This window comes from Aptenodytes patagonicus, chromosome 6, assembly GCF_965638725.1.
Source record: "Aptenodytes patagonicus chromosome 6, bAptPat1.pri.cur, whole genome shotgun sequence".
NCBI lineage: Eukaryota > Metazoa > Chordata > Aves > Sphenisciformes > Spheniscidae > Aptenodytes > Aptenodytes patagonicus.
Genome location: NC_134954.1, coordinates 10906080 through 10933199, shown reverse-complemented (window position 1 = coordinate 10933199; position 27120 = coordinate 10906080). Strand labels below are relative to the sequence as shown.

General features: G+C 44.9%; 1 protein-coding gene across 1 annotated transcript; it reads right to left on the bottom strand.

The window, feature by feature from the left end:
- On the bottom strand, window positions 1-6164 carry TMEM207 (transmembrane protein 207). Its single transcript, XM_076341092.1, has 5 exons — window positions 5993-6164; window positions 4143-4180; window positions 3680-3724; window positions 3090-3232; window positions 1-2105 (listed from the first exon to the last, which is right to left on the bottom strand). The coding sequence occupies exons 1-5, from the start codon at window positions 6065-6067 to the stop codon at window positions 1957-1959; spliced, it is 450 nt and encodes a 149-aa protein (XP_076197207.1). The 5' UTR covers window positions 6068-6164; the 3' UTR covers window positions 1-1956.
- Window positions 6165-27120: the final 20956 nt, after the last annotated feature.

Here is a 27120-nt window from a genome sequence, read left to right as displayed (position 1 = left end):
TGAAATTAAAGGCAGCAATTTATTTAGAGCCAAGCAATTAATAAGCAGGAGATGGTAATGTTTTATGCAGCTTATAATGCAGACAACCTGCGGAGTTCACTTCCACGAAGGGGTCACTGAACCAAATGCAGTGTGTAGGTGGGAAGGAAGTGATGGCTGATTTAATGCCCACTAGCAGGCTACGCAAGCTGAAGTGACAAACATAATCAAATCTCATGCTTCGGGGCATAAATTGAAGGGGTTGAGTAGTGGAAGCAGTTATGTATATAAGAGGTCTGATCCTGAGAGGTGCTGATTACCTGCAATTCTTACTAAGTTCAGCCAGCGAAAGGACACTCAGGAATTGCTTGACTTCTCCGCTGGCTGAGACTGTACTTGCTAATTTTCCTTATTAATAAACCCTGTAATATTTTACCCTGCTGGCACAAACATTCATTTTGCTACAGTAACATTTATTTCCCTTCACACAGGAGTCAAACATTAAAGCTGCCTCTAAAATAAGATTTTATGGAGATAATTTGTGGTGGTGCTGGCAGAGAATTTGTCTCTCAAAATTTGCTATAATTCTTTACCTAGCGAAGGTACTTATATAGCCTCATTATGAGAATATGTGAGCACTTCATAACCTTTAGTGGATTTCTCTTCCTAGCTTCCTTCCTGAGCAGGAGAACTGGTACTAACCCCACTCTACCGGTGGGGAGCTGCTCCACGAGGCAGGCTGGGGGCTTCCATTAATCTTTTGGGGTACCTAAGATGGACGCAGCTGCCCACTTTGACTGTGAGCTCGTGGCTCCGCAGGCACATGATGCACAGCACTAGGTGTGACATTTACCTTCTGCACCAAGAGGCGTCTGATTGCAGCGCTCAGCCCTTGCCATTGAGAGAGCAGAGGTAGAGAGGGCAGGCAGGCTGAATCCAGCCTTCAGTGACCTGCCCGTGACAAACAAAGGAAATCTTTGCTTTCATCTGGAATCCAGCTAAGGGGAAAATTCGGCATCTTTCCTCTGTAATTTGAGAACTAGGCAGGCTAATACCTCCTGCGAATGGCTTAGGCAGAGCTGATCCTGCTTGGGTATAAGGCAGTCTTCTTGAAGTGTCTTCCCATCCTGTCTGCAGTGGTCACCTCAAAGAAAATGGCATTCTTTATCCTAATAAATTTCTGTAGCTAAGCACCAAATACCTAAGCCCATAATTCATGTCTGTGGGGAGCTGCCATGTGGGTCCTGGGCCATTCAAAGCCTGTAGGTTTGCAGTGCTAGGGCAAGAGTAGCTGGGGACAGTCACCATGAAATTAAGAACAGCTTAAATGAGCAAACTCACTTTTTTTCATGTTCTGTAGCCAGCTGCTCCTGCCACTGCCTACTCCCCCCATAATCCCCATCTCTTGCTTTCCCTCCCTGACCATAAATTTGCTGCCTTTTGCACTAGACAAATCTGATATGCTGTGCTAAATATTTTAAATGTGGCAAACAATCCTTCATCGCAGAGTGGCATGATTGCATTACAATGTATTAGAACAACATGACTTTGCCAGAGGGTGTTTGTTGGCACCGTGCCGAGTGAAGAAGGGAGCACAAGTTTGAGAAGTAACTATCAAGTCATTTATCAACATTCAGTCCTAAAACACACAGGGTTGCACCAGCTGAAGCAGCCTTAGAGAGATAAATCTGGAGGCTGAGCCAGAAACCCCGAATATAGACAGACCTTTGAAGGAACTTCTTGAAATCCAGAGCCCTAACAAAATGCCAAGCTGAGCTCCTGTGACAGATTCAACACGTGCTTTTGGCATTTATTCTGTTGCATTTTGTCTCCCCTTTTAGGTTCAGACAAAATATGTGCTGCTTTTCAGTCTCTCGGCCAACCTGTGGAAAGGGCTGATTTGATCTCACACTACTGTAGCATAATGCAAGATCTCCGATGAACCAAGTGGAATCGCAGAAAGCCAACACATGGCATCTAGAGCTTGTTTTCCTTCATAATATCCTCATAGGATGGAGGCAACTCAGTTCCCCCATGGCTGAACCGTGGGGCAGGAGAAGAGGACATCTCTGCAGTCATGCAGGGGCTTGGAGATCCAGAGAATGGGCACTGAGGCGCTTCACTTGCTGGAAAAAAGCAAAGCCATAACCGTTCAGTAGACAGGTGTGAAGAGTGAGCATGGGAGTGAGAGAGGTGAGCCTGGGAGGAGCTGTCAAACCACTTGGAAACAAGAAAGGCATGGATGTAATTTTTGAAGCATGGCATCACAAAGCTTCTCACCACACACTCCAGATGCAAGAAGTGAGAACAGAGGAATTTGGGTGGGTTTAGGGTGGGTCCTCCCTGTGGAGACACTGTTCATGACCACCCAGAAAGCAGGCAATACCTCCTCTGGGAAGGGCTTACTCTAATGACAGAATTAACTTTATTCTTCTTGGAGGGACTGCTGTCTGGCCCAGCCTGCTGATGCTGCTGGCAATACCCCGGGTCAGTGCTGGGTGCTACGCATAGTCATTATAGACCAGTCCCCAAAAGCCTGGGTGCTCCTGGGGGAATGCTGAGGGCGGCTACCGTGATGAACAGCACCCACCAAGACAACTTTTTGACAGACCCCAGGGTGCATCAGCCAGTCGAGCTGCCTGCTGGGGTTGCTCAAGTAGACTGGTGCGGTCTTGCCTGAGTGAGAAATTCAGGTCACGTGTTGGAAAGAGCTGCCTGACCCCAGGCAGTGCCCGTGGCTGAGTACGTTGGGTAGCTGAGTATGTCGGGTGGCTGAGTGCCCCAGCACCAAGGAGAAGGTCCCACACATCTCCACTGTTAGCACGGCCAAGCCCCGTGACAGGGACAGGCGGACACAGGGAGAGCACTGAGTTCAGCTGAAGGTACAGCTGGGGAAAAGAGGACGTGGCTTGCTTAAGCCCTCCAGTCCATAGTCTGAACATCCCCCGAGGATGCCTGAGCCGGGCACCCCACTGTTCGCCAGAAACACAGAACCCGGCTGCAGCCCAGCTCCCACTCAAGCCTGGCTGCCTCTTACTGGGCTATGGACGGGTGACGGAGAAGCCCGCCGGGGCCAGCGGGACCTTGCAGCAGGTAGGGAGAGGACTAACCGGAAAAGGCATCCGAGCTGCTGAGCGCAAAGACGGCCAGAGTGCGTCGGTGGGGGAGGCAGCTCCGCCATTTCAGCCAGCACTGCAGGCAGCAGCAGATCCCGCAGGACAGGAGCAAGGCCAGGAAAAACAACATCAGGAACCTGAGGCAGAGGCAGCAGGGGAGGAACAGTACCATCACCATCTGCGGGCAGCACCGACAGATGGCTGCATGTCTTCAAATTAACATATTCATTAACATCTTTTGCAAATAGCCGTTAAATGTTGTGGTTTCCTCGTCAGTGTACTGGATATGATCAAAGTCCCCAGAAACCAATGTCTCAGTGCTGAGTGCTCAGTGCCGAGTGCTGGCTGGAAATTCAAACATTTCTCCCCAAAAGCACTCGTCAGTTTTGCCCAGCTCAGTTGCCAGCGTACAGTGAGGAGGATATGGATAAATGATTCCCATTAGTCAGTAAAGACAGAACAAAGGGACAGCCCAGGAGCAATGCTTTCTAGCTATCAGTCTCTCTTATATGCCTTTCTCTCTATATATCCATCAAAGAATATTATTTGCCAGTTTTTCCTTCTAAAACAGATTGGAAACTTACCACACATACCAGCTGCTAAAGTTTTCATCGCTCTGCCCGACACACCTAACAAGGGAAAAATAAAAGGAACTTTCAGTCCAGCATGAGGGGACCGTACCAGCTCCAACACACGTCTACCAACACAAAGAAAAGCACCATCAGTAAGTAGAGGACTGAGAAGTTCTCCTCCATCAAGTGAACCCTATTAAAATTTTCTCTATGTAGATGGGAGCAGATGCAGATGATGTATGAAGCAGCGTGCAACTGGTTTGCCTTTGAACACTGGCACCTGCCACCAGTGTTTTTGCTCAAAACCCGAAGGGTTGCCAGCCTCCCTTTCCTCTTTTGGAAGAAAAACTGAACGGCCTTTTCCTGGAAGCCCTTGTTCCTCTTCCATGTCAGTGTGCCAGGCAGGAGCACAGCGTCCCCCAAAGAGCCCAGGGTGGGAGCAGCCGCGGGTGAGAAAACGGAGAGCCACACTCACCTCTCGCCAAGCTCACAGTCCGACTCAGAGTCTGCTAACTGAAAACACACGTGTAAATCAGAGAGGGCAGACATGTGTTGGTTTTTTATAATTTACCTGTATAATTACTGAACTTAGAGCGGGAAGTCGGAGAGGAAGAGCCATGCAGGTGCTGGCTCCTGCAGGGATGAAAACCAGACCTCTGCCTAGAGACCACAGGGCCGAGCTCTCGTCTCTGCGCGCCTCTGGTCTGAGCTAGCCCGTATCGAAACCAGTGAATAACCTTGCAGAGAGCTCAATAAATTCAATAGTTTGCAGATGAAAGCTAGGCCAAGGGGAAAGCATTTCTTTTGATGTGAAAGAGGGAAGGATGAGAGCAGAGAGACACAAGGAGATGTCAGAGACCTGTTTACAGAACTGGGCTTTGCTATTCAGAAATGTCTGCTGAAAATATCCTGTGACCAAATTCTTGGTCTGTAGCTCATTTTCCAGTAGCTAATTGTGAATGTAGCTGTAAACTGGAGCTGTTTTGACCAGATGTGTGCTCTACCCAGCATTTTCCTGTTTTCGGATACTAGCGGTGCATCATTCCCAGAGTTGGGTTTCAGGTATTGCAAATATGTGAACCTGAAACTTGTTTTTCAGGTATATTTTCTACTCTCTGCTCAAGCAAGTTTATTTTTGCAAGCCTTGTTGATCTTAGCCTCAGTTTCAGATTATCTGGGAAAAAAGCAACCAGAGTGGTTCATCAGTACGGTTGAACCAAATACAATACAATTTTTGGCTGACTCACATTAGGTGTGTTATAGCATTTGCCCAAATTTGCTACAAAAAACTTCAGATCAGGTATAGAATTGCAGTAACACTGGGAAGCAGAATGAGCAAGATGAAAGAATTCAGATTTATTTCTTGGAGAAAACTATTAGAATGTAATTTATAAATCATTACTTTGAATTTCCTTCTGCATCTATCCAAAACACGTAGAGATTTCTGACTTTCTTTGAGTCAAACTGGAAAGCTCTGTTCTGTGTCAGAAATTTGTATCAAATATGTATAATTGAGAGATCTTATATTACATCGCTAATTAACAGGACTTCTTTGTAAGTATTTTGTTGTGCAAAGCTTGCGTCACTGTAAACAGCAAGAAATCACCCCACAAATCTCTATAACGTGTCTGATCCTGTGCACACCCTGCCTTTCAATCCCTAGTTTCACCAGAGATCTTTAGGTATAAGTCGTCTTTCATACAAAACATTATCTATGAAACTTCATGAGTGGTTGAAACCCAAATGAGGACTAGAGAAAAAGACAGAAGCTTCAACTCTTCCAGATGTGTCCTTTTAAAACTGAGCTAATTTGCCATGTCACACATGCACCCTGGTGCAGAATATTTTAATTTTGTTTTTGCACTTCAACTGATTATTAGAATAACAGGTCAAAACCAGACAGCCGATTGCTGTGATTATGTGTACCCTGAGTATTCTTCATGGCTGAATGACAGCCTCTGGACTCTCTTTTATCATCCTTCAAACTACCTCAGCGGAGCTACCTTAGTGTAGTTAAACTGAAGCAAAGTGCATCTGCTCTGAGGCAGTAATCTATCAATGCAGGCAAACACCCACCCGTGCTGCTGAAGACCCATGCTCTTCCATTTCAATAGCCATAAACAGAATAAAAGATTAAGGTGGTCATGTTTTCTCTGCATTAATTGGAATTGTTGCAAACATTAAATCCTCCCCAAATTAATCAGATCCTCAAAAAATTCTTCCCAAAAAAATAAAAAGGGCTGATAAGTAAATTCTATAAAAGTTGAAATCTTTCCCCCACAAAATCCCTAAAATCAGCCTGGTCCCAGTGAAGGGTTTGGTTACCTGGAAGAAGGTTAAACACAGAACTCCAGTTCCTGTGATCCATGAAGCAAAACACAAAACTCCAGGTCTCTGCATCACTAGCAGGAGAAACGTGGGAAGAGCTTTGTTTGCAACAGTGTTTTACCCTATGTAATTTGGAGCTTTTAAAACTTCTCTGCGCATTGTGCCTTCAGCCAGAGAACACGTTACCCAATGGCTTCCTGCGCTTCAGAAATTACCGCTAGCCAGGGAACAAATTCAGATTTGCATGGACACACTCAAACACCTGCTACAAGTTAAAGGAACACTAGTTTAAGGTCAGCACCTTGCAGTTGTTTCGGTATTTTTATAGCTGTTCACAAATTCCTGTTGCTGAAGCTTAGTTCCATATTAACCCATGGCTGTATTTAACAGGACCTGCTACAAATAAAGAATCACTGGAGACCATATTGTGAGGCCATGCTTTCATCACGTTGCCTTCAGCTGCAGTTCTGGCATTACAGAAAAAGCAGAGCTACCTCCAGCCATCTCCTATGCACTGTGCCTACCACCTCAAACGTGCACCAAGGATGAAGGAAACCCTTCCCAGCCTGAGACATCCACCACTGGCACCTCTCCGGCTGTTATGCAGCTGCCAGGGCTTGGTTTGCTAGGAAAATGCATCCAAAACCCACACATCCCCAATGGTTCTCGTAAGGGATACAAAATTTCATTGCATGATATAAGGACCAATTTGATCCCAACAGATACATCCAGGTGCTGTAGTTAAACAGGGGTGGAAGATGGTTTGCACCGTAGCTCTGATCACTGCAGAACGGACGATCCTGGTTTGTTCGACAGTCAGTAATAGATTGTCACTGAAGTTTACAGCCTGTGGCTGAAACGCACCATTAACTACGGTTCTTACAGATTTAACACAAAGGGTGTTGCCATGAATATGTTTAGCCATCACTCCAGAAGTTAAGCATTATGTTGTGATGCCATTACTTTAGTAATGATTGACAAAGCTAAGCTGCTCCTGAGATATACCTCTGTGGCTTTGCTTCAACTAAAAGGTCAAGAAGTCTAATCAACTCTGATACACATACTCAACCCAGGTTTGTTATTTATTGTTAAGTTTTGTATAAACCCAGTCCAAACCCTGGTGTTCTTAAATGTTTACTTTCAGCTCAGTGCTAATTAAAGGCAAGCCTCTGAAACGATGCCCTCTGAGGAAGCATCTCTCATCATGGTGCTGAGTGCATGTGCTACACAATATAAATGATCTGAACATGTTGGTGTCCTGGTTCAGACCAATCCTTTTCAATTTTGTTCAACAGTAAATTGCCAAACCAATTTCTTAGCTGTTTTCTTAAAAGAAAAAGCTCCTGCAGTATAAAACTGTGCACAGCCTTGCTGGGAACCTTGTGACTCTTACAATTTCAGGCTTCAAAGAGATCATCCATCAGTGAACTAATTTCAGATTTCTTCCTCTCACAATTACTTCCCTCTCGCCAGCACCCAGGGTACTTCCAATTTAGAGCCACCGAATGGATCATCCCCCATATTTCAGGGGGCAGGTACCAAAATGAACTCCTGGTACTGAAAAATAATGCATAGCATCTGTTCTGAGTCTATTTCTAGAAGAAAAAGGGAAGAATTGAATTCTACCACTGCTCAGCTTCCTGGCCTAAAGGCAAACTTCGACATTTTCTGCTGGTTGGTCCCATACAGAGGTTTCAAGTGGTAGTGGCAATTTGTGGAGCCTGTCCCTGTATTCTCATTAACAACGTTGGGAAGAGAGAGAGTTGGCTAAGAGGGGGTCAACAAACAGCCCTGTCGTTTGCTTGAGGGGTGATCCCGATACTGAAAAGAGCTGCTGCTTCAGCAGGAAAACTCTCCCTGTCTGTGATCTGCTGAGCAGCTTGAATACATGAATATCATAAAGAGCCCCAGGACTTGCTCTAAGCCAGACAGGACCTGACACTGAAAGCCCAGAGGAGCTCTGCATTGAAACCCACAGTGGGCTGCGACTCCTCCTGCCCGCTCACTGCCTGCTGTGACATTGCTGCCTTCGGGGTTTTGCAATACCGAGAGACTCATCTTCTGGGTAGCCTTGTGTCCGAGGGTTATCTCCAGTCTGAGGGATTTTTCTAGGCTTTTTGTCATCCCCCCCATGAGGAGATATATACGCACATATGTATATACATACGTAAGAGGTAATCCCTACTCCCTCCTCCTCGTCCACTTACTGATGAAAAGTTTGGTATCTCTTGCCGCCTCAATCAATTATACCCACCTCATCAGTGGGCTTGGGAGGCTGCTCTCTGACAGATGTTAACTCATGGCCATTAGATTAAAAATCTGTTATTTCCTCATCACCTTATGTCGTTGCTAGGTGACAAATGCATTTCCCAGGCAGCGACAGGGACTACTGCAACATACAGCAATTTATGATTGTCCATTATCTCTTTGCTTAAAGTGCCCGGTCCTTTCGATGTGAGGAAGATGTGCAGTTCTAGGATCATCCAAAGGGTGACTTTTAGAGTTGCCACAGAAACCACCTCCGCTGGGGGCTGGCTCTTGTTGGCCTTCATGAGAAGGGATGCAAGACTGGGAGACAGGAGGAATTTGGGAGAAGCTGATTTAACTTGTCAAGTCTGATGGGGCCAAGTTTGGATTAGGGGTCTGAATTTCAGGAACTGAGCTCGTTCTTGTATGTATGTGCGCTGGAAGAGATGGCCTTTGCTTGCTTGAGTGTAATACAGTAATTTTCAGTCATGCTTTTGGTTTGAGCCAAAGTTTCAGGGAACGCCCTGGGGACCTCTGGATTCTGGTGAGAGTGGGAAGGAATTTACTGGCAAACAGGAGCCCACACAAAGCCCCTGGCAGCTCATAAGCACAGCTAGTGGTTTAAACCTGTTTAAAGCTCTTCCTTAGCTGCCTTCAGAGCATTTGGTGGCTGCTGGGGATGACTTTTGGGAAAGCAACCACCTTGCTAAGCTCCGACCAGCCTCCCAGTGCAGTCCAGAATGGGACTGTGAAAGACTTTTCCAGAAAGAAAGAAGGGAGAGAGCGGCAGGAGGAGAGGTGGGACAGACACAGGGAAGGACAAAGGACAGGATAGAGAACACAGAGATGTGCTGTTGAAGGGAGACGAGGAAAGGCAGAGCAGCCCTGCTCTCTACATTAAGGTTGACCGACAAGAGTTAATTAAGCATGTGTTGGCTTTTTTATGTTGCAGTGTTTTCACATCACCACCACAATCAATTTTTCCTCCAGCCCAAGTCTACTGGGAGCTCTCCCCTCCCTACTCAGTTTCACCGCTGTGGCTGGCTCCGTCTTTGCTTTTGCAGCTGTATCCTCAGCATCTGGGCTCAGCCAGGCTGCAATCACCCCTCCTGGCCTGTCCCAGCAAGACTCAGGGCTGGTAAATTCAGTTTAGCCCAAGAGCAGGGTAACAGGGAAGACTGAGGATTGAGCATTGCCTCTCTGCAAGAGGAGAACTAAAGCAGCTTTGGTCTCGTCCTCATGAAATGAAAGCTGCAAGGAGCTGCTTGCTCCCTACAAACACACTGAGATGAATAAATCCAGTGCCAGGGAGAGCTATTTAAGCTAATGGCCAGTGCTGGCATGGGAACAAGTGGGAGCAAACCGGCCATGAATAAACCAAGGCTGGAAATGCAAAGAAGGTTCGCCCTATCCAGAGCAGCGAGGTTGTGCAGCAGCTTGTCCGTGGGAGGAATGTGGGCACAAAACCAAACAGCTCCCAGGATGGAAGTCATCGAGCTCCAACAGGGGATGTAACCACTTCAGCAGGACTTGCTGACCCAGGGAGTCCTTTCCCACCCCATGGAACCCACCCCAATTGGTCCTTAGACCCTCAAACCCATCTGCATGCACAAGAGTCAGCCAAGACAGCCCTAGGCTTGCATGAGCAAGGAAGGATGAACTCTTTAAGACAAGCCTTGGTAGAGCTGGCACAGCCTGTTGTCTTTCAAAAGGATTATAACTAGTTGCTTCTCAGTGATGAATACAGCCCTTTGTGAGCCTGTGCGAGGGATGTGCTGCACAGGGGGAAGGAAAGACTGCGGGCACTGATTTAAATGAGTGCAAACAAGGATGACATTGTTCTGCTGCATCCTCCCCAGGAGCAAGGCTTTGCAGGTCACCCTCAGATCTGAGACAACTGCAGCTACCTCTGCTGTTTTGGATGGTCCAGAGAGCCCTTTTGTTTGTCTTGGTGTATCAGTAGGGAAAAATCCAGCAGAGCATGGGGTCAGTGAAGCCTTTTGTCCAGCAGAAAGCTAAAGGAAAAGGAATCTCCTTTCAGGTTAGTTATTTGTAAAAGGGATTTCCCCTATACTTGCGTGTGTATCCCAGATGAGAAGTACAGAAAACTGTCTTCAATACCTAGGTGTTCATGGCATCCTCAAATCCTTAAATCACACATTCATGGGAAGTCAAAACTTTAAAACTATCCAAAGTATAAAGTCCACTGAACTGTTGTGAGAAATTGCTGTGAACTATCCAAATACCCCTGTTCCAATCCTACAATGAACACCTGAAATAGATACTGCAACAACTAAAATATATAGGCATATATGAAAGGATTTGGCAGGAGCTTTCTTGCTCTCAAATTCACAGGGGGAAGCAACTTTGAGAAGTGCACCTTTCCAGCAAGCATCTTGTGTATGCCTACAACAGGTACTGACTCTGCTCTCACCATTAAAAACAGAAAACAGCGTGCAATGTTTTAGAGGGAGCTGTGTTGGGGCAATGGGAAGCTGAAAGAATTTAGAAGAGTGGTTTGCTTCCCCCCCTCCCCCAAAATTGAGTTTTGTTTTGAAATCTTAAGTTGGATCCTAAAAAAAGTGCCAAAATAACAGGATTTAGGCTAAGCCTAGCAGTTGTCTAGTTTTATGGGAGAATTCAGAGCTCAGAATTACATTTTGAGATCTACTGCACTTGAGGAGTAAATGGTAGTTTGGCTTCTCTTATTTCTGGCTTGGACATTAGGACTTGAGATAATTCCCAGCTCTGTCACTGACTTCTCACATAGCCATGAACTTCTGTGTATTACAGCCTACCTGGAAAAAGGGCATAGGAGACCTTTCATCTCACAAGCTCTCCAGATAGGCACTGTACCTCCCACAGAGCATGTCAGAAATCAGTTCAAAGGGCTGGATAACTCTTGAGACTTGAGGAACAGAAAAGCAGAATTAAGGACAAAGCTGATAAAATTAAAAGCAGCTTGAATAAAGAGAAAGATGAAGTATACCAGAAATACAGACAAAGTAATCACCAGCAGAAATTTTCCCCTTTGGTTTTTTAATGTAAAATTGAAGTTGATTATGGCTACTTGAATCCTGAAGCCTGCTGCTGTTTCTTTGTGCTCAAACAGGTCCTCTTACTTTTAATCAGTTAAAACTGTATTTGTATTTTAAGCATTAGAAATTATATTTGGGTTTTAATTCTTTTTTCTTAATTTCTCTTCTTTTTTTCATTACTCTGTTTCCAGGAGCTAAGAAATTACAGTTAAAAAATTAAATATCGTTTATATTTTAATCCCTGTAATTTACTTAGCTGCTGGATGTAAAAAGACAAAAGGAGAATAAATTGCTTGAAAGCAGATAGAGGCTTCATTTTCCCCCGCTTTTGAGTTACTGATATCACATTGGACACCACATGGGAGGTTTTGGCTGAGAAATTAGCATGAGAATATCTGGCACATCCTGAAACACATTTTCAAGTCAATTTTCCAGGCAGAACCACTTAGCAATGAATGCTGAAATACATCACCCTGCTGGTCATTATCAGCTGGCACACGTGCTACTTAGCCAAGAAACCCCCCAGTCCGGGGGTTAGCTCTGCAAGAGGGGCCACATGGGCACAGGGACACATACATGTCTCTTGGTGCCTCCTGCAACAGCCAGACCCAAGGCACCAAAGGCTCGATGTGCTGTGCCTTTATGTGAAGACACCTGCTAACACTTCAGGTAAGGCTTCCCCAGATTTTCCAAATACCTAGTGACTGTTGCCACAGTTGATTGCTTATAGCCTTACCTTGCATCTTGAATCCTTGCCAGTTGCCCTTTATGGGCTTATTTTGAATTGTTGGGGACCTCAGGTGCAGCCTGTCCCCTGCCAAGGACCCCCAGCCCATCTGGGCTCCAGGCAGGGAATAGCGGTGCTCTCAGACCCTCCTTTCTTGCAGACAGAGTCAGCTCCGGACAGGCTGCAGCCAAATGCCTGCGCACCCAGAATTAGGGAGGGCTCACGTCAACGTTTATGGATTCACAAAACAGGCTGATCTTTAGCTTTCCTTTCGTGACAGGTAAAAATTCAAATGCTTTACCTCAGAACATGGCGAGTTGATGCTTGGGGTGAGATGCTGGGTACCCACCTGTCTTGTGCTCCCCGAGCATGCTGCAGCAGCATAGGTGGGATCAGGGTAGGGATGAGATGATGAGGCTCCTCTAAGTTTGCTCCCGCCACATCAGCCTCCAGAGCCCTGTAGCATGGCCAGGCTGCCCTCCGGCCACCCAGCTCAGCTCACCTCCTCTCCAGGCTGGTGCCAGGGTGAGAAATGTTGTCTGGAAGACCAGATGGAGAGCTTGCACCTTCCTCCCTGCTCTGCAAGAGTTTGCTGCGTGTATAAACAGAGAGAGAGGGAGATGGGGGATTCTTTCAGGGCAATTAAGACCACAGAAGAGACACGCTTAGCACAGCCCTTTCTCCCCCTCACCTTGCAAATCCCCCACCAGCTTTACTGTTTCACTTAATCTCCCAGTTTTATATCTTCCCCTAGTAATATGTCCGACGAACACACTCCTGTTTTTAAATTCAACACATTCAAACAGCAAGGCTCTGCACACTAATTTAATCTGTCCCTTAAAACTCACCCTTTGATTTCCCCACCGACTCCTGCTTCTGCTCCCTCAATTTCCCTCTGGCCACGCAGCATCATCCTAACAATGTGAATCTTCCCAAGCTCATCTCTCCTCCCTAGGGATCTGGCTTAAATTCACCAGACAGCTTTAGCTTGCCCTGAAGCAGGTTTTTATAATCCCCCATATCCCAGCCTTTGCAGCTCTGGAAGAAAAGGTGCAAACGCTCAGAGCTGCCCTTAAAACAAGTGAGGGTGGTTGCGTAGGACCTATTCAATAGGAGGGGAAAATAATCTCTCCCGCCTTTGCTCTGATGATAATCTCTCTCTTCTAGAGCAAACAAATTCCAGCTGGCCACTTTTGTAAACACCTTCCTTGTATTTGCAGGGGCTTTTTTGTGCTGTAATAGCACTTAGATGTGCAGGGTGACAGGGGCTGTATAAACGTAAGTCTCCTGATACATATGAGAGTCTGGATGTCAGAGAAGTTCTTCTCACCTCTATCTGGACAGCAATCAGCTTTAGATATGGATCTATTTTTCATACCTCCCCATTCTCACAAGGTATTACTCCTGCACCACCTCTCCCTGAGTCTCTCCAGTATGCTACAGACATTGATTAGCCACAATCCTGTGAGACAAGAAAATACTTAGCTTACGTTGCCCCTTGGGATGCTTGGGCACAGTGTTTGAGTGACAGAACAGAGAATTCCAGGGACACAGTGGCAGCGCTGGGGATGGAGCCCAGGAGTGTTGAGGTTCAGCTGCATTGTGTTAATTATCATAGCTTGCACACCTAAAAGGTATGCCTGGGGAAGGCTTTCTAGAGGAACATCCTTGGAGCAACCGAGCAACACCAGTGTGAACACTGAAAATCACAGCTCAGACACCCACCTCATCTCCTGTGCACAGACCTCATCTTCCTTGAGGTTCCCATCCATGCTCTCATGCTCTCCTTACTCTTGTAGGCTCTGGTGTCAGGGCCAGAAAGAATAGGCCTAATCCTGCAAGATGCAGAGTTCCCGCTGCCTGCAGGCAGGGCGGATGGTGCTGGGTCATCCTTGGGGTGAAACCTGGGCAGTTGGCTCCTGCCAGGGAGGATGTTGCACCAGGGACCCAACACTGCATTGGCTACAGCCAGTGCGAGCAGAGTGGGCCCTGAATGGAGCACAACCATCTGTGAATTTACTATTCCTTCTCAAATGCTAATTAGTTATTTACATAAAACTTTGGAACATTTTAATTAGTTGCGTTAATTTAGAATTCACAGAAAGAGAGCTATAAAAGTCTATTATATGGGACGCTTATTCAAATGAAGCTTGAAATGGCACATGGTGATGTACTCACAAATCTCCTGCCAACACAGTGAGAAAAAAGAGAGGGTGGCCAGGCTTTGAGTGAGGCAGCAGGGAGATTGGCATTTCTGCTGCACCGGGTGAAGTTGAAAAGCTGGTCCTGGTTAGGGAGATGGTCACTTGAGGTCGCAGCTTAACAGCCCCAGGCTCATATTGTCCCAACATCGTCATATTTGACATGTCCTCCTCCTCAGGGGACCATTAACACTTCTCTCTTTTCTTCTGGTGAGCTGTTTTTCCTAAACTTGTAGGAAGTCACTATTATGTTTGAGTTGATTCAAACAAGACTAAAAATGGTCAGCAGTTTGTGGAGCCACAGGAATGAGGTGGATGGACATCAGTCTGTCAGTCATATGATCGCGCTGCCCTGTTTCTTTAGGAGATTCGGTGATGCAAACAAATGCACCTCCAGTATGGACTTGCCAGGTGGGCTATAAGCTCCCCTTGGACTGCTTCACGAGTCTTTGCCATTCAGCTCAAGCCCTGCGATGGGCACCACAAGGCAGCAAACCTCCCTCCTGCTCTGTGCAACCTGTGACAGCATGTCCAGACATCGTTCCTCTGCCATCCCACCTGCAGTTATTGCCTGCACTGGCAATAAAGACAAAGTGTGCTGGTCCTGCCTCAGCTGGACCTTTATTCTCAAGGCAGGTGGAGAAGGACTTTCTTTCATAAAGTTCTTCCTTTCCTCAGCACTAAATTCAATTAAAGCAAAGCCACCTGTATGTGGCTAGACTGATAATTCTGTAAATCCATCTGTCTCAAGTTGTTACAGAATCTAAATTACACTGTCACCATTAATCCCAAGAAAGAGAAATGCCCAAGCAGCTATATAAAATAAGAGACACTCTGCCCTAAGATTTCATCTGGCAGGGAAAATTGTTTTCTGTATAAAATACAGCTCACGTTACCTCTTGAGGTTAAAGACTTGATTCAATAAATCTAGAATTACCCCAAGTATACTTCTACTTGGAAACCATCTTCCTTGAAGGAAGGTAAGTTCCAGCATCACACCCAGTGTGATAGAGCTGCTGTTTGCCTGAAGAGCTTGAGGACAGCATGGAGCGAGGGAAACACAATGCTATATCCAAAACATTACAAACAGAATTCATGGGTGGTGAAATCAAAAGTGAGAGGGAGCCACAAACTCTTCTCTGCTCCATGACAAAACACCTGGTCTCTTGGGGCTCACAAGAGGTCTAGGAATATTTTTACGTAATTTTCTAAGAATCAACCGAATAGTAGGAACATTGCACTGAAACAGATCCACTCCACTAAAATCAGTGGGTCAGCTGGGCTTCCTGGGCATCCTTCTTTGATGACCCATAGTCTGGTGTTTTGCAGGCTGTTGGGCAAATAATGCTAGAAAGACTGTGTTTTCAAACCAGAAAGAAGGTTTTGGCTGCATAGACTCCATGGGCATCTATTACTCTGCACAGATACTGGAAAATGTAAGTCATTGTTCACAGCAGGGAAAGACGACAGAGGACCGTCATGAGAGGCAAGAGGTGACTATCAGGAGCAAATGACCTGTTCATTAGTCTATGGGTTACGCTTGCAGAATAAGAAGCAGGGATAAGTCCTGCCATAAAACCTGTTAAGAAGGGGAGTGGAGAACATGTTATAAAGTTCAGCTTTATGTTGTCTGGGAAAGCAGGTGGACCACTTAACCTAAGGATGGACTAGTACACCTGGAGATGGAATAACTAACCCGGAGGTGGCTGCTTCCATCTCTAATGTCTTTGGCTTCAGGGGGAAGGATTGGGACATAGCTCAAGACTTTGATGGAAGCCAGCCTGGGACTGTTATTTCAGTCTTTATCAAAGATGAAGAGCCTGAAGATACTTTGAGAATCACTGCCACCATCAAGGCAAATTGGAAATATTCTCTGGGTAAGAATTTGCTTGGTAGCAACAACAGAAGGAAATGAAGCTAGCAGGCACTAGCAGCCAACTGGCAGGTAGTCCATGGGTGTCAAATCTTTTAATCCAACCTTTTGAAGCCCATCAAAAGATTTTACAGCCAGTATATAAATGCCCCCTGAAATACAAGGCTGCTGGAAATTATTGAGGACAAGAGCCAAGCACAATTCAAGAAGATGTCCAAAGAAATTGGACATCACCACGGAAAAGAAGGATTTGCAGAACAGTGAAGTATTTTTTGGAAAGCCTTTCCATTTTGATACATAAACTAGATTCACACTAACAGAGGTGCAGAAGAAACATAACTCATAATTACTCTCTTACTTTCCTCTGGCCATTGTAGGAGCCAGGACACCAGAACTGTGCTCAGCAGAGCAATCCCTATTTCCAGTTTTGGGCTCTTGCTGTTTATTCAGAGCTTGCCCATTGACCCATCCTCCTGTCACAAACTGATGAAGTGCACATCAGAAGGACTGCCTGCAATATAAAGCAATCAGTGAAAGGGAAAAGGGAACTGGAGGGTATAAAACAAGTAGCTTTTTACTAGCGACTTCACTGTGAAGGAGCTGGAAGTCACGGCAGGGCAGTGGCACATGTCAGGATAGTCCAGAGGAAAGCCATGGAAATGGTTGGGGAGCTCAGCCCAGAAAAGCACCTGCAGTCTTGCGTTGGCCTGAGCGTTGATCCCCTTCTCCAGGTATATAAAGGCAGGCTCCCAGGGTGGGCTTGGAAAGGCAGGCACAGCATCACCTCACTGTGCACACAAGGTCCACCCCAAACCTCATTTGTACCATCCCCACCCCTCGCTGGTCTGTCTCAGCATTGCCCTGCATGAAAGCCTCTGGAGGACCAGCTCGTAGGAGGCAGGGACACACCGTGTGGCCCCTGTGAGTGGAGCAAGCAGGCCTTCTCTCATCACCAAAAATGAATAGGCTTGGTCTCAAAGTCTTCCACATGCTGGATTCAAACGATGGTTTTAATTAAACTGAGGAGGAAAGGACAGAGGAGGAAGGATAAATTGGGGTTTGGGGTGTGGAGGCTGTGGTTTTGTTTTGTTTATAAGTTTATAAGTATCTCGTGAACGAAGAGAAGTGGAACAGCATGGCAGAAACCAGTGTTGGAGAACGTTGGTCCATAGCATCAGGGCTGGGGGCATTAGGAGACAATGTCCCAGTGCCCAACGGCTGGCCGGTTCCTTGAGCGACAGCCTTGCCATCCCCCAGGCTGGCCAGGTCTCCCCAGAGCCGCAGCCAGGGTGAGAGGAAGAGCTTTAATGAAGGGGTAGATCTTTCCTCACCAGCTGGGAAGGGTGAGTAGATCTAACTTTACACTTCATCAGAAAACATTTTCACAAAGCTTGTGTACTCAGGTGATGAAGAATTGCACTTGGCAGATAGCAAATGCACATCACATCCCGTAAATCTTTCCTAAAAGGGCATCACAAATTAATCTCTCTGCTGGAGTTCTTAATTTTTTTTTAGAGCATCATTTATCAATTTAATTTAACATTACTTCAGTTGCTAAGGAGCCATGATTGGAAACCTGTACCAAACAGGTCTGAATGCTAATGCCTGGTCATCTAATTGGAAAATATTAAAAAAATCAAGCTGAAGTCTATTGTCTCCAGCCACACTGCACAAAGAGACATGGAAATGTTCCCTATTATATATAATAACACTGTTTATTAGTCAAGACTTGTAATTGTTGGACAGAATAGCAAAATCACAAAAGGTTCAATAAAAGTGACTCGCAAATAATCTCATTACGCTTGAAATTGAACTGCTTACCATGCTCCTAGCAGAGATACCTCAAGGATACTGAAATTGCCTGTGCCTCGCGTATTGCATTTCATATCATGATCCTTCTGCTTTACACAGTAGTGCAGTAAGTCTCCATCAGGCCAGTGACAGGAAGGGGGATGTTTACTTAGTGATGTGTGAAATGATGAATAATTCAGGAAATTTTCTGGGGAGAGGGCAGTGAGGGGAGAGCTTTATTACATTATTGGGTCACCATTGATTCCAGAAATCCAGAAATTTTGCACATCTTTCAAATAATGAGCATCAAATGGGGGAAAAAAAGAAAAGTTCAATGCTGGTTCAAATTTCTGCACATCCAAAAATGTATCTTCGTTTCAATTAAATCTTGACCTATTTTTAATCAAAAGAGCCCTCTGTGTCTTGCTACCTCAGAAGACTGGCATTGCTAGCAGGGTGCTCAAATCTCAGGTCCCAGCTCACCAGGGAGCGATGGAGGCTTTCCCCGGGGCAGCACGGTGCCGGTGCAGCACGCAGGGGGGCACCGTGGGGGGCACGCAGTGCCTCCGTGGGGCCGCGGACTGCATCCCACGTGTGTCCAAGTGCCTCTCTTCATTGCCATCACTGCAGAGGAGGGCTAGAGCAGACACAAGGAGTGAAACAACTTATCTGGTGTCGTACAGCAGGTCTCAGAGGTACCAGCAACTGGAACCACGAGAACGAATCAGGCCCTCCAGCTCCCAGCACATGCATGGCAGAGGCTAGGGCATGGCACTGAAGCCCACCGTGGGATCACAAAAAGGGACCTGAGCTGTCACTGAAAGGAACAAGATGGAGAGACAGGCTAGTAATTTTTCTAGATGAGTATTTTCAAAGAAAAAGGTAGAGCAATGTTTTGAATAAGCTCCTGCAACATAAATAATAAATAAGCAATATAATATCTATATACAGACATACACACATATACACATGCATTACGAACAGCTCTTCTTTACTCATTAATTCCCTCGGGAGTTAGAAAATCACAGCTGAAAACAATCGTTTGTATGCAGAGAGAGACAGAATTTTCTGTTTTTTACTAAGACAATACTTTTTGGCAAAAACCCCCCAAATTAATGTGGACCATACTCAATAATTTTGTCTAACAAAAATAATGAAAGAGATATTTTCAAAAAGTAAGGAAATAAAAAAGCTGATTGATTTTTATATTTGCAGTTTTGTAAGTTTTAATTTTATAACACTATTCTTAAGACCTGACCAATTCAACCCTCGCATAAGGCTTCTAAAAAAAGATGTATTGCACTGGGAGTGGTTCAGCATGAAACAGAGGCGGGGGTTACTCACCAGAAAAAAGGCAAAACCCCTCAAATTCGATTTTAAGTGGTCTTAGACCAATGCTTCCACTTTTCTGATTCATCTTCAAAGCCAAAAAATTCCCAGTTGTCCCAGGCATACTCGTGTGTCTGACAGCTGGGCAGGTGGGCCACAAGCCAGCAGCTCTGCTTGCTCCTGCCAGTCCCTGCTCTCACCACCGGCAACGGTGGACACAGGTGGTTCCAATTCTGCCCCAGCACTTCCACTTGTGTGTTGCATCTTTGAACCACAAGGCACGAATCCTTGAGCAATAATATTTGATCTGATATTGCATAATCTGCTGAGCATATAAAAATTGGGAAGACCAGAATAATGTCTACCAGCAGAATGAGTTTGATGATACCGATTGATAAAAAAAAAAAATTATAAAAAAAAATTAAACGTTTTCCTTGGGTGTGGGAGGACGCGATGGTCCCTAACACTTGAAGCGACTTTCACTGATATTTCCTGCAGTTTTCCTGGCCTTTTGCAGCATCCCCCGACTTTATTTCTGATCTTAAACACTGAAGATTTAATCAATCATTGCTCCCCCTGCTCTTGGAATCAAAGCAGTTCAAAGCACTTGTATGTACTGAATGTCATTAGGTCACGGTGATGAAGTAGCTGTGCTTGTATCCTTAATCCACTGCTTTTTTTACAAGGCAACATAAGATAGAGCTGTCTTTGCCCGATAGCACTTTACCAAGTAAAGCCCCGGACACTGTACCAAACACAGTGATGGGAGGAGGAAAGGACAGACCTTCCATATTTCTCTAGGCTAGTCTTAAAGGTTAATGGAAAGAGGACAACAGATTTCTTGTGAGCTTTTTCTCTGCATATTAAACCTTCTTTCTTGTGTTGAATGCAAGGCTGAGTGTTCCTTATTTTGTTACAGAAACTAGCAGTGGTTGATTTTATCCATAGTGCCACCAAATTTTATCTACCTCACGCCTGGAGAGTTGTTTCAGGAGGAGATGACAGATGCTACCAGCGATGAGAAAAGCACATGCCCTTTGGATATAAAACTGAAATGCAAAGGACTCTCCTAGCTACTTCCAGCAGTACAAGCACACCTGGCTACGGCGGAAGAGAAAAATGGAGAGCTGCTCCCTGGGGACTTGCACCAGCTCCTCCTGCCTGCAGGCAGGCACATGAGGAGGCCCGCGGGATTCACCAGCTCTGCTACGCTGGGTGCACATACTGCTGCTTTAGGCAAGTCTCTAGCAATCCACCTTGCTCGGGTTTTCACAATCTAGAACAAGCCCCAGCGAGGACTTGGGTGATGGTTGTTCCAGAGACTCCGTTCCACGGAGCCGCAAAACTTCACGATGCCAAACAACCCCTTGTTAGGGCTCATCAGGAGTTAAACTAACGATAATATCTGTCATAAATACTTTCAGAAATGACAAAACTTCACCCTGCATTGCAGTTGTTGAGTTGTTGGCTGTGCCTCATTGTTCGTAAATACACGCTGAATATTTTGAACAAATAATTCTTAAACTTCAGACTCTTCCCTTCAAGATATTCCCTAGTGACAATTTGTGCTTCACACTGAAAGGAACTGATTCTTCATTCAACAAATGAAATGTTTGCCAGAATGGAATATTAAGAAACCAAACTCCCTGCCCCTCTACCACCAGGCAGGACCCGACTTTACCAGCCTGCAGAAGGGACTGTGCTGCTGCTCAGCCATCAGTGCATCATGCAGAAACACCCCTGAGCCCTCCTTGCTGTGCGCTCCTCACCTGCATCGCCAAAAAGTACCTCTAGAATCAACAATTCTGAGGTAGCCATGGCCCTTGGGGACTGGACCTGAGATACACAGAGCAGAGGTGTCTGCTCAGAGTCACTTAGAGCCCAAACCACACGAATTCTTTCACAAGCAGATGCAACATCTCTGAACCGTTTTGCCTCAAACATCTGGAACATTTCTTTTGCTTGGGCAAGTAATCAAATAGGTGTTACCCTCGCTAAATGTAAAAGAGCACTTAAGCTTGTCCTTAATTTGTAGGATAGTATTTAAGGTTAAACTCATGTTTAAACAACAAGTGATTTTTTTTCTTTTAATTAAGATTTATACAGGTCCCCATCTGTAGACTAAGCAATGAAGTTCTAATGAGCAGAGAGCCTAATTATGATCATTCTGTAATTGAAATAATGGCGTGTCTCAGAATAAGACTATTATGTTGCCAGAGAATGGACTAATGAGCTCCGAAGAAGGACTAACAAAGGTCTGTAAAAGACTCTTGCAGTTCTTATGAGGACATGCCTACTTGCAAACACCTCCATGCAGTATTCAAACATGTATAATGTGATATATAGCATGGCATGTCCAAAGATGTATATCAAGGTGTTGGTAATGGCTGAAGTTCAAGGGCATTCCTAAAAGCAATAGAATTATTAATGCAAGATAGAAGAAAATAAGCCAGAGAAGGCTGCATGAAGTGATGTAGGAGACAGATTAAAAGTATAAGAAGGGAAGTCAGTGGGCGTCAGCACCAGGAAAACAATCAACATCCGCCACAATATTGGTCCCATCGGCTGAAACCAGCTCCCTCCACACTCTGATTGATGAAATACACTTGAATCCAATATTTTTTCTTGCCTAAATGACCAGCTTTAATCACGAGCTCCATACATTGCCGCTTTCTTCATCATTCAGCTGGTCAGGAAAGAAAAGATAATTACGGAATGTTTTGTTTAGTAATTGTCTGGTTCTATTTTGGAGTTTGCTTCTGGTGCTAACGAATGCGACTCCATTATGTCATTTATCATGTGAACAGTCAGGTTGAGGAACATTTTAAACCAGGAACTATTTTGGTTTGCATGAGAAATAACCCCACAGAACAACTGACAGCGTGTGTGAGCAAAAAAATTCCATGCCTGAAAATGATAGGTTAGGTGATTTCACCAGATAAAGCCTTAAGGAAATCTCTTTTCACCAGCAGAGCAGAGCATTCATGGGGAAGGGAAGAGTTGCAGTCCCGTATTTATCCTCACAGGGAAGTCCAGATTGCAAGTTATTTAACTGGCTTGCTAGGAGACATTTGTTTTCTGTTACCTTTTCTACTATCAACCATTGCAAGGCAGAACTTTCATTTAGATCTTGAACGTGCTAAAAATTATACTCTAAACCTGACTTAAGTACAGACAAAATAGGTTGTAATTATATCTCAGGTGTGGCAAGAGCAGGAAAGCGGAGGCACCAGCCAGACATTATGCAGAGATACATCTGGAAAGCAACGGGGCGTCACAGCTCTTGTCCAAACAGCTCCCTCCCATTAAACCCATGTTTGTATCAGAAACATTAAATTCCCCACGTTATACTGTAGCACCAGGTACACGACTTTTTCCTGACTTGATATGGCCCAACGCAACGCACCTCTCCATTGGGGTGGGATGTCACAGGTATTCCCTCTCCTATGGACGGGCGTCATTCTTGGTGAACCCAAACATGGTGATTTGGGCTCAGCTGAGAGAAAGGCGGCTGGGAGCACACAACCATGTGAGAACAAACTGGAAATTTCCTCTAAAGGTATTTTCAACCTCAAAATAATTTGCTAACTGATTGCACAACTGTGGGTTGAGAAACCTGTCTGAAGTGACTGGTCAACGAAAAAACATCCATTTAATAGGGTGCCCTCCCAGTAATAGTGGGACAGAAGTTGTTTGACCATACTCTGGGTAATATCTTGAAGACTGTAGGTGACTAATAATAGCAGCGCCTTTTTTCCAGAAATATGAAAGTCATAAAAATGATGGTTTAGAGGACCAAAACTATTTATAAACTGAAGAAGAATTTAGTGAAGAGTTTTGACTAAAAAGGAGTAGAGGGGAGAATTTTAATGTGCTTGAAATAGAAGTAAAATCTTAAAGAAAAAAATGCAAATTTAAAGCATTTTAAATGGTGTTTAAAAAAGTTGGGTGGCTCAAACATGAAAGGACACCTTTTGTTTCAGGTCAGATGAAGATTTTATGTTTACCAGGATGAGCAACCTTGCTTTGAAACGTCCTCTAGCTTCAGCCTGCTGAGGATGGGCAGAGGACTTCAGTTCACCCAGGATCTTTCATCCATGCTATACACAGAGAAATAATAATACAAAGAAATTTAACTGAAAAAATAATAAAAGTTTCCAGGAGCATTGACTTCCATCAAAGGGTTTATTGTTCATTTCCTTTTGGCCAATTACTCTCTTCAGAAGTGTCTCTGGCATATTACGAAGACTAAGTGCTAAACCTGGGAGGTCGTTTAACTTGCCGCCTGTCGAGCACATCTTTACATCGCTGGTTAACGACTTGTGAACTTCATTGTCAGATGCTGCTTTGTGACTTTGCATCTCCAATTTGATGGCTCTCTGCCATGAGCCGAGCAACTGCCGGGGTTCGAGGGTGCCTCTCGCCCTTGTGAAATTCAAGTTCATTCTTTTTCTGCTCCCCTCGCTTTCTCCCTGCAAATTTATGACTTGCTAACAAATGCGTTGCTCTTGATTCCCTCCTCTTCAGTGATCTTTAAGATCTCTCATTTCATAAGGAAGAGGCAGGTGGGTGATCTGCTTCCAAAAAAAAAAAGTTTCCATAAGCGTGGCTTGTGTCTTAAGGCTGCTTATAAATCTATCCAATTTCCATTGACTTAATTCAGTCTTTTTTTGTCAAATTACATAGCAGTAATTAACTGCCCTAACCAAAGCGTTTTCTTCAAGGTGCCCACATTCTTGTGAGAGCTGTAGGTTGTTGTACCCACACACGCAGGCAGCATCCTTTCATCATTCTTTGTACAAATTGAATACTTCCTCTGCTGATCTTTACAGCTGTTCTCCAAATACCATCCGCAATTAATGAAATATTCCTGTGGCTCACCCATTCCTTCAAAAACCCTTTCCAAACTTGTTATGCCCTAGGGGGCTAATAACATTTATTGCACCTTTGCAAATTTTGGCTCAATCCTTCTTCCTGCTACAGGAAAGAAAATAGTCTTAAGGGCTACTGATTTTCCCTTGAAGATAGATGTGGAAACCCAGGACTAGAAGCTACCAGGAGCATCCCTGAGTCCTGCCCTCTGCTTTCACAGAGCTCATGAGGACATTTATAATCATACTGATTTCCATTTAAAAATTGATCGATCTGTTTGTTAGACTATTTTACCCTTCCTGCGTCTGCCAGCAGGCTGCTCCAGAAACTTTCCTCCCTGGTGCTTCAGGAGGTAACGATAAAGGGGTGGGGTGGGCCTTTAGCAGAAGCCACCCACGGTCCAAGCAGCACCATCACTGCGACACAGTGCCAGCAAGGCCAGCTCATCCCCCTGCTCCTGCCACTGGAGCTGGTCCACTGCAGCTGCACGGGGCTGCATTGCGCTGATCTGTCACCCGGGAAATCAATAGCAGTCAGGGTGGGAGGAATTACAACACGTTCCTAGCAATTGTGCAAATGCAAATTTATTACTCCAAAGTCTTCTCTAATGTAAATCCAGTGAGGTCAATAGAGTTAGAGCAAAACCGGCCACTCTGCTTCGTCTGTTATGCTCATTTTTATAATGATGGATAGCACCTATTAAGAGAAAGGAACTTTCAAATGCCTGGAAATACACTAACCTGGGTAATGAGCTGCAAGGATGCCAGGAATCACTCTTTGTGCAGATGGGTATTCTGCCTAACCACAGCTCTCAACATTGCCAAAAACCTCCACCAGCGTGAACTGCTACAGCTCCATCAGCGCCGCGCTGATTAACAGGAGCAGAGGGTCCTGCCCTTTGGTTAAAACACGCCAGCCTGTTACGGAGGAATTGCCAATTTTGGCAAGTAACAGCATCTCCCTACATCAAGGCCTTGCTAACCTGCAGCTGCCCTCTCCAGGGACTGTGTAAGGTTTTCTGCAGTTTCTTGAGTTTGCTCCTAAAATCTTCTGTTGCTTGTGTAACCTTTCTAAGAGTTACACAAAAGGATTGTTTTCCTTAAGAAATCCTTAACTTACGCACAGATAAACCGAGAGTCTAAAGGTTAATGTTGCTTCATCACTGCTGAAGTGAAATCAAAGATTTAAAAGGCCATTCTGCAGAATGATCTTGCATTTTCAGGGGAAAAAGTAAACTGTTATTGATTATAATAATAAGCTTTTGGATTGTGGTAATGGAATTTTTTTCATTCACCAGACCTGATGTTCTCTTTTTTTCCATAACCATTGCAGTTCATCATGGGACGGATACTCAGAAAAGCTGGGTTTTGTTCAGAAAAAAAGACTATTTAAAAGACTATTAAAGCATCAAAACACCTGTATAAACTTATGTCAAGACAGGAAGAGCTTTTACAGTTGGGTAGGATAAAACCAGGACGTATTAAGGCTTTTCCTACTTTCTTAAGATCTTTTAATTGGCTCCATTTACCCAGGAAAGACTGTGTGCTACTTCAGTGCCTTTTCCCTTTTGCAATGGTGTCAGCGCACCATCAGCCAGAGAAGCAAGGTGTCTGAAAACAACTCCAGATACCACTCCGTGTAGAAATACCCAGCAGCAGGGAATTGCCTAGACGACCAAGGCCGTATTCAGACTATCCAGCTTTATTAATTTGCTGACAGCCTGCCGCTTCTCACTGGCATCAGTGAGCAAGCAAGGTAAGCTGCAGCTAATTAATGCCCAGGCTAGATGCTTTCTTCAAAGACTGTTTAAGACAGATGCTGGTCTTGCCCAACTGAAACGCCAGCCCAGTTTGAGTGTCCCTGCAAAGTCCATGGTCAGGCAATTTATACAAATTTGGTATGTTTGAATGCATTGTGCAGAAAGATGTTCAGGCATCCCCAACACAAACCGTGTCCAACATATGTGTAGTTGTGGGTCAGATACGTGCCAAAAGTTGAAGGCTTTGGCAGAATGAGAAGATATTCTTCTCCATCACTGATTTGAAATAGTTTTAGCTTGTATGAAACGCAGACTCATAGGCCTGGAAAATATCTCCGGCTTTAGGCTGTGTCAAAACATTTGTGACAGAGATCTGAACAGACTTAGGTGCAAGTCACGTAAGGTCAAGTTTCCATTTGAGAACCGTTTGCATTAGCAGTCCTACCACCACGGTAACACAGAGGAAGAGACACTAATGATATTTAGCACATGAACATGGACATCAGCTATTTGCTACATCCTCAGGAATAAACGTAGATGAACTCATAACGAAGCTGTGCTTCCAATCCCTCTTCGCTGTGCAGGGTTTTTATAGAGGTTCACACAACATGCCTCACCGGGGAGTGAGATGATTTGCGATCTAGTTTGGATATAGTCAGTATGGCAATGAATACATGACCTGTGTTAGTCAGGCTCACCTGACACAGATACAATTGCAACTCCTCGTGCAGTTTGGTGAATGAGCAGTGAATACCTGTCTGAAAGCCAGGCGTGCTTGCACAGCCAGGCAGAGGTTCCTCGCTGGAAAATGGTCTCAGCAGAAAATATTCAGCCCTTACACCCATGTGTGGGTAACCTCAGCTTCCTTGACAGCAGCAGATGGGAGGTCCATGTGCTGCTATGTTAGAAATGTCTGTCATTCTCCGGTTTCTTCTATGTCCTGTATCTTAGGTTATCAGGCGTGCTCTTCTCAATGCCGGTTAAAATGTAGGTGTAAAACACAGAAGGCACATTCATTTATAACTACACAGACTATAATTATGTGTAGTCTAGGGCTTGTTTCCTGAACTAGGAAGGAGGAAAAATGGGTTAGGTGGGTGTGAGTAAAGTAACAAGCGGGAACGTGTCTTTTAGAGGTTATGAAACTACCTTGATATTCCAGTATCAGAAATGCTGGTTAAGAACAAACAAATCAGAAAACTGCCTGCAGGCTGAGAGTTGGGACAAATACAAGAGATTTGGGAACTGACAAGGGAATAGTAGCAAGTTTCTGATCCAGCCTGGGAAC